Source organism: Oratosquilla oratoria, chromosome 18 (assembly GCF_046742065.1).
Source record: "Oratosquilla oratoria isolate Oo_2021 chromosome 18, ASM4674206v1, whole genome shotgun sequence".
Classification (NCBI taxonomy): Eukaryota; Metazoa; Arthropoda; class Malacostraca; order Stomatopoda; family Squillidae; genus Oratosquilla; species Oratosquilla oratoria.
In genome coordinates, this window is record NC_134794.1 from 55,705,240 (window position 1) to 55,718,113 (window position 12,874).

At 44.2% G+C, this 12,874-nt stretch overlaps 1 protein-coding gene across 1 annotated transcript in view; it reads right to left on the reverse strand.

Moving 5' to 3' along the window:
• Positions 1-12,874, reverse strand: part of LOC143034876 (mutS protein homolog 5-like) — a 43,424-nt gene that overhangs the window by 5,029 nt on the left and 25,521 nt on the right. Inside the window, exons 10-11 of the mRNA XM_076201220.1 lie at positions 11,908-12,078; positions 1,204-1,342 (exon numbers count right to left, since the gene is read on the reverse strand). Of these exons, the coding sequence (XP_076057335.1) occupies positions 1,204-1,342; positions 11,908-12,078 (310 nt within the window). The remainder of the gene's footprint in view (positions 1-1,203; positions 1,343-11,907; positions 12,079-12,874) is intronic.

Below are 12,874 nucleotides of genomic sequence, written 5' to 3' on the forward strand. Positions count from 1 at the left end.
AAACCTCTGTTCATAGAGAAATGATCATATTTTAATATACTGCAACTGTCCCTCCATTATGCTGTCTCCCCACACCTTGTTACTGTCCGGTACCATTTCTCTGAATATTCATTTCCTTTTTTTGCTTAACCCTGTGGTGGGGGAAAAGAATACTGCCACCAAGCTTCTCACTTTAGTCATAAAAGGCAACAAAAAATGGGATGGGGATTAGGACTAGGCATCCTTCTCCCTGTAGCCCCAAAGAGGACATTCCTAAAAAAAAGTAAGGGCATAAGAGGGTCTAGGAGTTTTCCAACCAGTACCCTTAGGTTTGGGTCTTTTAATGTTTGTGGATGTGGTACAGATAAGAGTAAAGAGGAGGAAATAGGCAGTATGTTTGTGAGAAGAAAGATGGATGTGTTGGCATTGAGTGAAACTAAGTTGAAAGGGAGGGGCGAGTGTGAGTTTGGGAGTGTAATTGGGAGGTTCTCAGGAGTGACGAGATAGGTAAACATGTGGTGGAATGGAAGGAGGTTTCTTCAAGGTTAATGTGGATGAAGGTGAAACTGGGAAAGGAGATGTGGGTTTTTGTAAGTGCATATGGGCCTGGTAGTGAGAAGAGTGTAGAGGAAAGGTAGTCTTTTTGGATGGATTTAAATGAGTGCATAGAGGGATTAAGGAGAAATGTCAATGTAGTGGTATTGGGAGACCTTAATTCTAGGGTAGGAAATGAACCAATAGTAATGAGAAAACTTTTTCTCATTTGTCAATGTTTCATTTTCCATTTTTAGTTTAGCAATATCTGCTTTCTAAGCCAGAGTTGTTTCTTTTTCTTGTTCAAGCTTTTGCTCTTGATAATGTAATCTTGACTCATGGGACAAAAGTAAGCCTCTCAACTGTTTTGACTTAATTGTAATTTCACTTACCCTCATGGAAGAGCTCCATCCATCTTGAAACCTATCTTTATCTAGTTTGTCCCTAGCACCACACTGATAAATTTCCTCAATGGAATTACCCTCCCTTGACAGGAAGGAAGCTTAATACAAAATCAGCCCAGATGGGAAGGGTATTGAATGGAATGGGTTTTTGGATGGATGTGGCATGGGTGTTGGATAGAGGTTATGCTTTGACCTGGCCATATCCCCTATAAATAAAAAAAAAAATGTACCAATGTTTCTTCTGCATCCAAAATTTTCACACCAAATGTATGAATACAAAACTTACTGGGACATTGTGAATATGCCTCATACATAATTGTAATTGCTTCACTATATCTTGGTTTGCTGGTTCTAGACACCATTCTAAAGCCCTGTGTCTTTCTTGTAGAGTCTCAACATCTTGCACTGGACGGAGAAGTAATTTTCTGTAAATACAAGCATTAATCTTTGTAAGCAAGTTTGAGAAGGGTCTATTTATAATACCAAAGGTTTCTTCCCCCCAGATAGCCTGAAAATAGTATTACTGATAATACAAGTGTGCCTAAATTGTTCTACATATTTATTAGGGTGAAGTTTAGACAATGAAGAGGAATCTCCAAAATTACAGTGGGTGGAAAAGTTCCTATAGAAGCAGAAGTCAGGAAAACCAGTAAGTTGAACTATAGTTGTACTCGATGCAGTTGAATTTATGGAGGATTTATTGTGTATATACTCCCAGCAGCACTGGTTCATCCTTATTCCACAACTATTAACTCCCATCCATCCCAATAATGTCACCAAACCACTTCCAGTCAGCATGTTCTACTTTTCCTTGTGGGAAGGTTGGGAGGTTTGGAATTCCATGAAAAATTTGTAGTGGAGAGAGTTGATGGTGGAGATGTGTCTAGAAAGAGAGCTGATGACAGCAAATATAGTGTTTAGGAAGAAAGTCAAGCATAAGTACACATGGAAGAGGGTAGTGGATGGAAGGGTGATAGATAGGGCATTAATGGATTATAAAGTGGTAACCAGGGGAATAGTAGGAAGAGTTAAGGATGTACATGTTCTAAGGAGAGAGAGTGGGGGAATATCAGATCACTTTTTGGTGGAAGGTAAGTTGAGCATGGAGGATAGATGGAGAAAGAGGAAAAGGACAGAAGTTAGGGAGGTGCTTAAAATAAACTGCTTAAATGTCAAAGAAAAGGAGGAGTAAAAGAAGCTGAGAGAGAAGTGGGAGGGAGTGAAGGATAGAGTAGAACTAGGAATGGATGTGGAATAGGGATGGTTCAAGGAGGGAGTAATAAGGTGTGCAAAGATGGTATGTGGAACAAGGAAGATGGGAGGAAATAGAAGGAAGGGTAGTGAATGGTGCGACAATGAAGCAAAGAAGGTTGTAGAAGAAAAGTGATCATTCACAGATTGGTTACAAAATAGGACAAGAGAATCATATGAAAGGTACAAAGAAAAGAGATGAGAAATAAAGCACAAGATAAAGGAGGCAGAGAGGAGAGCAGGTGTAAAATGGGGAGGAAGAGTATGATAGAAAATTTTGAAAGTAATAAAAAGATGTTTTGGAAGGAAATTAAGAGAGGAAGGGGAGGTGAATCATGTGGAGAAGAAAATGTAAAAGGTGCGGATCAAGAGATGATAATGAAAGAGATGGCAGTAGGAGGAAGATGGGCAGAGTATTTTGAAGTTGTTAAATGTGAAGGTGGATAGGGAGGAAAAGGTAGTTGCAGTGGGAAGTGCTAAGAAAATGAAAGTGATGAGTGAAGAAAATGGAGGAGAAATAAGGAAAAATGAAGTGAAGGCAGTTATTAAGATGATAAAAGCAGGTAAGACACCTGGGTTGGATGGGTGTCATGCAGAATGTCTAAAAAAAGGGAGGTACAGTGATGGTGGACTGCCTGGTGAGGTTATTTAATGTTTGTTTAAGAGAGGGTAGAGCACCAGAGGACTGGAGGAGTGCCTGTATAGTTCTGATTTACAAGGTAAATGGGGATAAGTGTGAGTGTAGTAGTTTCAGAGCAGGCGCGGATCCAGGGGGGGGGGCTGAGGGGGCTGAAGCCCCCCCCCAAATTTGTTCTTCCATGAATCATTGTAAGGATTTCATTTAATCGATTTTAGTACTTTCTGGTCAGCCTCTGCGCTATTAGATGGGTTGAGCGACACGACTCGGTCATTGTGTTTATGGAATTCCTGCCAGTTATTGCCGTCTTTCTGGAGAACGAGAGCAACTCGGACGCGACGGCGGGACTACTACTAATAGCAATCCGAGAGCCGCGCTTTCTGATTGGTCTCGCCGTCGCTGAGTCTGTGCTAGCTCACACTGTGGAGCCGAGCCGAGCCCTGCAGTCCCCTATGGTCGATCTAGTCTCAGCGTACGCTAGGATTGGTGATGTGGTGACGCATCTAAACAAGACCCGGGAAGGTGCACTGACCAGCTTCCAGAACATCTTCAAGAAGGCAGAGGGGCTCCTCCAGGAGATCGGTTCATCACATGACACCATTCCTGTACCTCGAGTTTGCAAGCGCCAAACGCAGCGAGCGAATTTACTCTTCCAGAAGCTGAGGGAGTATTACCGAAGATCTGTATATGCAGCGGCGGCGCCACGAATTTTTAGTTGGGGAGGCTAAGGGGGGGCTGAGCAAATTTTTGGTGGGGCTAATAGTAATATGATAATATACATATATTATCCTCATTTCAGAAGGGGAGGAGGTTAATGGTTGGGCTAGCACTGATGGCTGACAAATTTTTAGCCCTGGCAATTAAAAATTCCACTTAATAAAATTATTTCAATGAGTGTTTTAAATTTTCAATTTGCTCATTTCAGTTTGGGGGGGGGCTAATGGGGGGGCTGGCCACTTTTCCAAGCACCCCCCCCCCTGGCGCCGCCACTGTGTATAGGTCCCATTCCTCGACCATGTATTGACTGAGCTGCAGACCCGGTTCGGGAATGATACTATTCCTGTTGGCTTCAAGATCAAGAATCTGCTCAGCAGCGCTGACGGAGATGTTGCTGCTGTACTGGAAGCGGCAAAGGTTTATGAGGCTGACATCGAGACCTTGAGCCTCGTGAAGGTGGAAGCAGAGCGCTAGTATTCAACAACAATGAAGTTCGAATCCATTGGAGATGCCCTTGCCCACGCCCAGACCCGAATGTATCCGAACCTGGCCAAGCTCCTCTGAGTTTTGATCACGCTCCCAGTCTCGAACGTAGAGGCCGAGCGTTCATTTTCAACCCTGAAGCGACTGAAGACCTACCTAAGGAATACTATGGGTCAAGATAGCCTCAACGGCCTGGCGCTACTCGGCGTTTACAATGAAATCAATATTGAAATTGTCACAGATCACTTGTGACTCGTAAAAATTTGGCTGAATTATACATATACATAAACAGCTCATTAACTAATACATCAATTACAGTTTGAAGAAACTAAGTGGTTTGCGAGAGTATCACCAATTTGCGTAATCGAAGTTCGAAACTCTGAAGCATCAAATACCAAGACTTGGAAACTGAAGCTTCAAACCTCCGAAACTTCGAAACTCAAACTCCGAAGCGCGAAGAGTGGAGGAAGGGAGAATGACCAGAATGGACAGTCAAGAATCGACACAACTGGTGAAAGATTCTGACATAAATGGCGCCCATCGTGGGGCCTTCTTGTGCGTTATTCACACTCTGGCAGTAAAACTTTTATTGTAACATTGAAGTTGATTACAGAAGTGTGAGAGCCATGTCCGTGCAGGAATTGACGAGTGAGGCGGAAACCCTGGGGTATAAGGATACTGAGGAAATCCGGGAGTACGTCCGAAAACGGCAACAGCAACTTCGGGACAACAGAGCGCAGGAACGAGAGTTCGAGAAACTAAAGTTGGAACATGAAAAGGAGAAACGGCTGCATGAGAAGGAGATACTACAGTTCAAACTTTCCCAACCTCAGACCGATGGTACCAGCTTGCCAGGTGTCAACCCTGTTGCTCACACCCAGTTCTCTACACACCGGCTCAACATTCCAAAGTATGAGGTAGGTCAAGCGATTGAGCCTTTTATTGACAGGTTCCAGGTGGTGGCGACTACGTACAAATTGAGCGAAGATGTTAAGAAGGTCGAGTTTATGAACCTCTTCGACGGGAAACCTCTCGACATCATCCACCGTCTTGACTCCTCAATGCGAGATTATGAAGGTATGAAGAAAGCATTACTTCTAGCTTATGGTAAGACATTGGAGGATGCGCGTGACCAATATCAGCGAGCTATGTTGCAGGATAAGGAGACGGTAGCCCAGTTCTGCGCTAGATTGAAGAGTTACTTGGACCATTGGATGGAAAAGGACGAGACTCCGCAGACTGTCGAGGGTCTGCGCGACTTGATGCTGCGCACCCAGCTGGAAAAGTCGTGTCCCACGGAGCTGGTGGCTAAATTCAAGACGCAGAAAGTCAAGGACCTCCAGCAAATGACTGACCTAGCCGACGCACACTTCGCAGCTTATGGGTACCACACAAGGAAGCAACTTCACAAGAAGTTGCCTCCACCTGTTCATTCTCAGACACAACAATGGTCTAACACGCAAGCCCAACACCACAATAAGTTACCACAGTCATCTCCACAGCAGTCTAAACCACAAAGATTTACTCAATCCTTTTCTCCTCAGAGCCAACCACAGCAAGTGAGGAACCAGCCCTACTCTCAAGGTGGCTGGAAAGGTCACAAGGGTCAGAAGAATCAGCAGGCTGCAGCAGCAGTGCACCACGGAGGAGCACCTGAGGAATTTTCCCCAAAGGTTATTCCGCAAGAAGAGTGTGTCACCGCCGGTTCCGTGTCAACTCCCCAACACGTGTACTTATCAGCTGCATTGAGTTCTAGTCTCAGAGGTACAGGGCTCCTGGTTCAGCCTGGCAAGGTAAATGGTGTCACCGCGGAAGTCTTAAGGGACAACGGATCGACGGGGTGTTGTGTCAAGGAGAGGCTTGTAACGCCTGACAGTTACACTGGAAATTATGTAACCGTGAGTCTTATCAACGGGACTCGGGTGATCTGCCCCTTAGCTACGGCTCACACGAAGACACCACCCAAACCTGTGCAGCGGCGGTTACCAGAGGAGCCGCCAGAGCAACCAACCAGGTAAAACCTTTGATACTTTCATCTGTTTCAGATCTTGCAAATAGTGAGGACGTAGTTGCCGAGCAAACGACCGATCCCACACTTGCCATGGTTTGTAAGAAGGTTCTAGAGGGACATTGCAGAACTTCTCGGGGAACGGAAACCAGATTCCTTAAGAAAAGGGGAAGACTTTATCGCAGTATGGTGTATCCAAGCGGGGACTCGAGACTACAGTTCGTTGTTCCAGAGAAGTACCGCCTGGCAGTGTTTAAGCTGGGTCATCATGCTGCACTAGGTGGACACATGGGAGTACAGAAAACTCAAGATAGAATTCAGTCTCAATTTTTCTGGCCTGGGATAGGCAGAGAGATAGTGAGGATGATGAGGTCATGTGACGTATGTCAGAAGACTACAGATCGCGGCCGAGTGAAGCCTGCACCACTCTGATCTCTGAGCCATTCCAGCGAGTGGCTGTGGACATCGTTGGACCTATCATTCCAAGGGCAGCTGACGGAGCCAAATACACCCTTACCTGCGTGGGCTTCGCAACGAGATGGTCTGAAGCAGTACCCCTTCGCAATATTGAAACCATAACTGTCGCCGAAGCAATGTTCGAAATCTTTTGTCGCGTGGGCATTCCTAAGCAAGTGTTGTCCGACCGGGGGAGCCAGTTCACTTCAGTCATGATGGAAGAGTTGCTGAGGCTACTGGCTGTAAAAGGGCTCAGGACTACCCCTTACCACTCTGTGAGCGTTTCAATGGCACCCTCAAGAAGATGCTGAAGCGGATGGCAGCAGAGCAACCTAAGGAATGGCCACGATTTATCGCCCCTCTACTATTCGCCAACCGCGAAGTACCCCAAGCTTCACCACAGTTCTCACCATTTGAGTTAGTCTACGGCAGGTCAGTTCGTGGTCCTCTGCAAGTACTGCGAGAACTCTGGGACGAAGAAGAGCCTGACCCCACAGTGAAGACAACTTACACATATGTGCAGAACTTGGCCGAATGACTACGGGAGACCTGTGAAGCAGCAAAGCAAGAGCTACTGAAAGCTAAGGAAGTCCAGAAGTCATACTACGACAAGAAAACAAAGCTGAGGATCCTCGAGGAAGGAGAACAGTGCCTCCTCCTTCTACCCACCGCACACAACAAGTTGCTGATGCAGTGGCAAGGACCTTTTGAAATAGCCAAATACCTCAGTGCAAGTGATACCAGACCAAAAGAGGTTCCACATTAACATGCTGAAGAAATATTACACACCTCAAGTTACATGTTCGGCAGTTGGTCAAGAATGTTTGCTGAATAGGGGAGATCGTGTGCTATCACCTGAACAGTACGAGTGTCTGCAGATTGTCGAAGGCCAGTTTAAGCAGTCGCAGATGGTCTCTGCTGCCGTGGTTATACCAGAGGTTGAGGAATTGACAGATTGCGCACCCCTTATCCGTGAAGCTATTCAAGGCGAAACGGTGGAGGATGTGCAAGTACCTCCGAGGCTTGGTCCAGAGCAGAAGAGACGTATAAATTCTATTCTCCAGCGACATTCAGCAGTGTTCTCCGATAAGCCTGGAGTCGCCAAGGTGGATTGCCACGAAATACAGCTGACAAGCAGCGTACCCGTCAGATTGAAGCCATACCCGATACCCATTCGTCTGGTGGATGCGGTCAAGAAGGAGATAGACAACATGGAAGCTGCAGGCATCATAGAGAAGTCATCATCTCCCTACTGCAGTCCTATAGGCGTTGTACGCAAGAAGTATGGAGGTGTACGAATCTGTGGAGATTACCGCGGAGTAAATGCAGTAACCCAGGTGGATGCAGAGTCAATGAGCAATCAGCAGGAAATATTTGCAAAGGCCGCCAACTCCAAAATCTTTTCCAAGATGGATTTGGCGAAAGGATTCTTCCAGATTCCGCTGGAGGAGAGAAGCAAACAGGTCACGGCAGTCGCAATACCCAACGGACTTTACCAGTTCAAAGTACTACCTTTTGGACTTACCAACTCCCCAGCAGTTTTTAACCGTGCCATGCGTCAAGTTCTGCGCGGCATCCATGGAGTGGAAGCAATTGTGGACGATATACTCATCCACTCTTCTACCTTCGAGGAACATCTGGAGATCCTGGAGAAGGTACTTAAGAGACTTAGTTCAGTGAATATGACAGTCAAGCCATCTAAATGCGAACTTTTCCAACAGGAAGTACAGTTCCTGGGACATACCTTAGGTGAAGGACAATGTGGATGCCAGGATAGCAAGATAATGAAGATCAAGAATACATCTCGGCCGACCACGAAGAAACAGGTCCGATCGTTCTTGGGACTTGTGGGCTACTACCGCAGGTTCATTCCGAATTTTGCTGTCCTCACCTTGCCACTCACAGAGCTTCTCAACAAGAATGCTCCTAATAAGTTGACATGGAGGCCTGAACAGGAGGAAGCGTTTACGACGCTTAAGAACCTCCTCTGCAAGGAGCCGATACTTCAACTACCGGGCTTCAACCAGCCTTTCATCCTCCGGACCGATGCGTCCCAAGAAGGCATTGGAGCTATCCTGATGCAAGAAAGGGATGGGGATATTTTTCCTGTTAGTTATCATAGTAGGAAGCTGAAGCCAGCGGAGTTGAACTATAGTGCGGTGGAAAAGGAGTTGCTTGCAGTTGTAGAGGGCATCAAAAAGTATTATTATTTCCTCTATGGAGATAAATTTATTTTAGAGACTGATCACTTGCCTCTTTCGACCCTTAAGACCTCCAAGAACGCCAACGCCCGAATCATGAGGTGGGCATTGTACCTCCAGCAGTTCAACGTGGTCATCCGGTACATCAAAGGAAGTTCAAATGTTGGAGCTGACCTGATGTCCCGACTGCTCGAGAAAGACGTAAAAGTGTAGTAATTGTACTTTTATAGAATATTATAGTTGTGCAGTTAGATTTCAATTCAATTACATATCAGTGTCTCTATGTAATTATTACTGGAGTAATTGGTTAGACATTGCGTGGGCGAGTGTCACAGATCACTTGTGACTCGTAAAATTTGGCTGAATTATACATATACATAAACAGCTCATTAACTAATACATCAATTACAGTTTGAAGAAACTAAGTGGTTTGCAAGAGTATCACCAATTTGCGTAATCGAAGTTCGAAACTCTGAAGCATCAAATACCAAGACTTGGAAACTCTGAAGCTTCAAACCTCCGAAACTTCGAAACTCAAACTCCGAAGCGCGAAGAGTGGAGGAAGGGAGAATGACCAGAATGGACAGTCAAGAATCGACACAACTGGTGAAAGATTCTGACAGAAATAGACAGTGTAATCAGTGTATTTGCCCCCTCCAAAAAAAAAAAACAGGAGGCTGATGTTCGTGTGAGATCCCATGAACAATGCTATGTGTTATTAATGTAATTTAAATACTTTTATTAACAGGTTCAGAAGTTCATACACGTTTTTGTTTGTATTTCTGTTTTTGAAGCTACTTCTATTTTTTATTACTTCCATGAGTCCATGTGCACTAACACTACACACGGATCCTACAATAATTTCTGTCTATGCGAGAGTATACGCGTGCCAGTGCCTTATCACTGACTAGCACAAGCGTGTAACAATATAAAACGAATATTTATTCTATTATATATGTCTAAAATACAGAAAAATCTGAAAAACCTTATTAAGTATACTCCAGACTTCTGATACATCAGACTACTCAGAGGAAGGAATTCAGGTCAGCCCCCCCCCAAATTCTTATCCTGGATCCGCCACTGTTTCAGAGGGATTAGTTTAAGTATAGTTGGGAAGGCTTATGGGAGTGTTTTGACTGAGAGGATTAGGAGAGGAACAGAGGGAGTAATTGGTGAGGAATAGTGTGGATTCAGGACAGGTAGGGATTGCATGATTCAGATTTTTGTGGTAAGACAGACATGAGAGAAAGCGTTAGGAAAAGGTAAGGATATTTTTTGGGTCTTTATGGATTTGGAAAAGGATTATGACAGGGTAGACAGGTAGGCACTGTGGGAGGTATTGCAGATATATGGGATAGGTGGAAAGCTGTTAAAAACAGTCAAGAGTTTTTACAAGAGTAGTAGAGCTTGCGTTAGAATCAGAAATGGAGAGAGTGAGTCGTTTGAGGTAAAGGTGGAACTTTGCCAGAGATGTGTTATATTGTCTTGGCTGTTCAATTTATACATGGATGAGGTGGTATGAGAGGTAAACACAAGGTAATGGGTTAGGGATTGGAAATGGTTAAAGAAAATGGGGAAAAGTGGGAGATAAACCAAGTGTTGTTTGCTGATGACACTGTGCTTGTGGCAGGATAAGAGGAGGGAGTGAGGAAGTTAGTGACATAGTATGGGAATGTGTGCAAAAGAAGAAAGTTGAAAATAAATGTAGGTAAAAGTAAGGTGATGAGATGTACAATGGGAGAAACAGGCAGCAGACTGGAAGTGAGTATTAAGGGAGAGAGACTGGAGGAAGTGGGTAGTTTTAGATACTTGGGTGTGAATATGGCAGGAAAGGAGTAGAGCTGAAGGTAGAATGGAGATTGAGAAGCGCAAGTAAATGTCTTGGGGCTTTAAAAAATGTAATGAAAAATAGACATTTGGGAATGGATGCTAAGAGGAGATTGTATGAAGATTGTGCCGACAGCACTGTATGGGGCAGAAACATAGAACATAAGAAAGGAAGAGAGGAGTAGTTTTAATGTGTTTGAGATGAGGTGCCTGAGACGTATGATTGGGTCACCAGGCTGGATAGAGTGAGAAACAAGGTGAGGAGGAGAATGCATGTGGAAGGGGAGATGAGAGATAGAGTTGATGAAAGAGTATTGGGATGGTTTGACCACATGGAAGGAATGAGTGAAGAAAAATTAGTAAAAGTTCACAGAATATGGCGTCACTCAGAGTAGGAGATGAGACCCAACAAGCACAGCTATTTTCCTGTATACTACAATGGCCCACACTGACAATCCCCATATAACAAAATTTCTCTCCTCTAAGCACATATGGTCCTGATCAGTTTCCTGTAAGCTGTGGATCTACTGCTAGAGAGACAACGAGTGATGAGTTGAATGATGGATTTAGGTAGTATACTGCTGGCATACTTTTTTTCAGTTGGTTGTGCTTATGTGATGTCATATGAGAGGTGAGTAGGGTTACAAGCTGTTGCATAGAGCTCTCTACCTACTTTATTATTTGATGTTCTAATGGGAGGATTTTGGTTTCTGTGTGTAGCTGTTCTACTAGGATAGTTTTGGTGTATCCTGTTTATCATCCTCAATGATTTATTCTATATAGTTTACAAGGTGTCTATGTTTCCTTGATTGTTGCAGTTGTTGTTCCCTAGACCATCTAGCTGAGTAGCCCCACCTCTCTGAGGAATGCCATGGCTCAAATGGGGTTTTCCCACAAATCCTTTATGGAGTGTATATTGTGTTGTTGGCATGCCTGATTGTGTACAATGCAGTCTTCCATAATGTGTTGTATGACATGGGGTGAAGTATTGCATCCTGGACAGTTGTCTGCGATGTGGTCATCTAGTCTCTTCTGGTAACTCAGATGGTGGCTGTGCTGCAGTCTGGCCAGGTGGACCTTGTCCTTTCAGGGGAGAGAGGATTTGGAGGGATGGACATCAGGGGGTCTGGCATGCAACAATGTGTTGTTGTTTAGTTTGTTGATGGAACAGTGAGTGATATGATTATGGATATGCTTCCCTGATTGTTGGGAACCATGCAGTGGAGGTGTGGTTGAGTGTGGTTCCCAAGAGCTGTATGTAGACTGATTAGTTTCATGCTGCTGTCCAAAATGCACATGCCTTACTCCTACATACCCAAAACCCTGAACTTTATAGAATTTCTGTAGCAATCCCGTTATCTGTTCAATAAGAGGGATGTGTCAAAGGTATACCCGGACTTCTCCACATACCTGAGAACCTGGCGTGACATTGGTGAGGCAGTCCGACACAGGAGAGCATAAAGACTGAATCCTTCTTTGCTAGCTCTCTTCTTTCCCATCTTGAAGGCAGAAGGGTGTTGGTCTTCTGTAAAGACGTGCAGGGCCTTCAGGGTGTCTTCATCTATATACAGAAAGTCTTTCCTGTTAATGAAAAACAAATTGATGGTTTGCTATCAAAACCAAAATAAAAACTCATTAAGAATAGTTTATGGGAGATTTTGAAAATCACCAAACAATTTTCATTGAAAGTATGGGTGTCCTCTCTTTGCAGGAGGGTTCAACTTACCTCAGTTTTTCCATTTACAGGACAGTATGGTTGTATATTTACATATGTACCTAATTGCATTTACCTAATCATAGTATACAGAAAAGGAGTATCACTCTCTGGACTCCATCTCCCAGTCTCCAATTTATCATAACTAGTCTCAAATTCATGTACAGTCCCAAATGATATCTATATTCTTGATTTCTAGTTATCATATTTTGATTTTCTAGGAATGTCCACTATGGGGCTACAGAGAATAGGATGCTTAGTCCTATCCATGTCCCGTTTTTGTCACCTTTTATGGCTCAAGTGGGAACACTCGGTGGCAGTATTATTCTTCCACTATCAAAGGGTTCGGCAAAAAAGGAAATATATACTCAGAGAAGTGGTACAGAACAGTATTAAGAGGGGGGGTGGGCAACATAACAGAGGGTGAGTCGTGGTATAATAAAATAGCATCATTTCTCTATGAATAGATTTCCTCTATCACAGACAAAATTATATGTGGCTCTGGTCTGTAGGGGCACCCCATATAGACCCTAAAGTATCAGCTGCATACTACTGAGCATCTTTTAACCTCACAATAACATGTAGCCAATACCCCAGACAGGGTGGTGAATGGGAGTGGGGAATGTGAGGATGAAATGGGTGGGAGTGGATTTATGCCTTTGA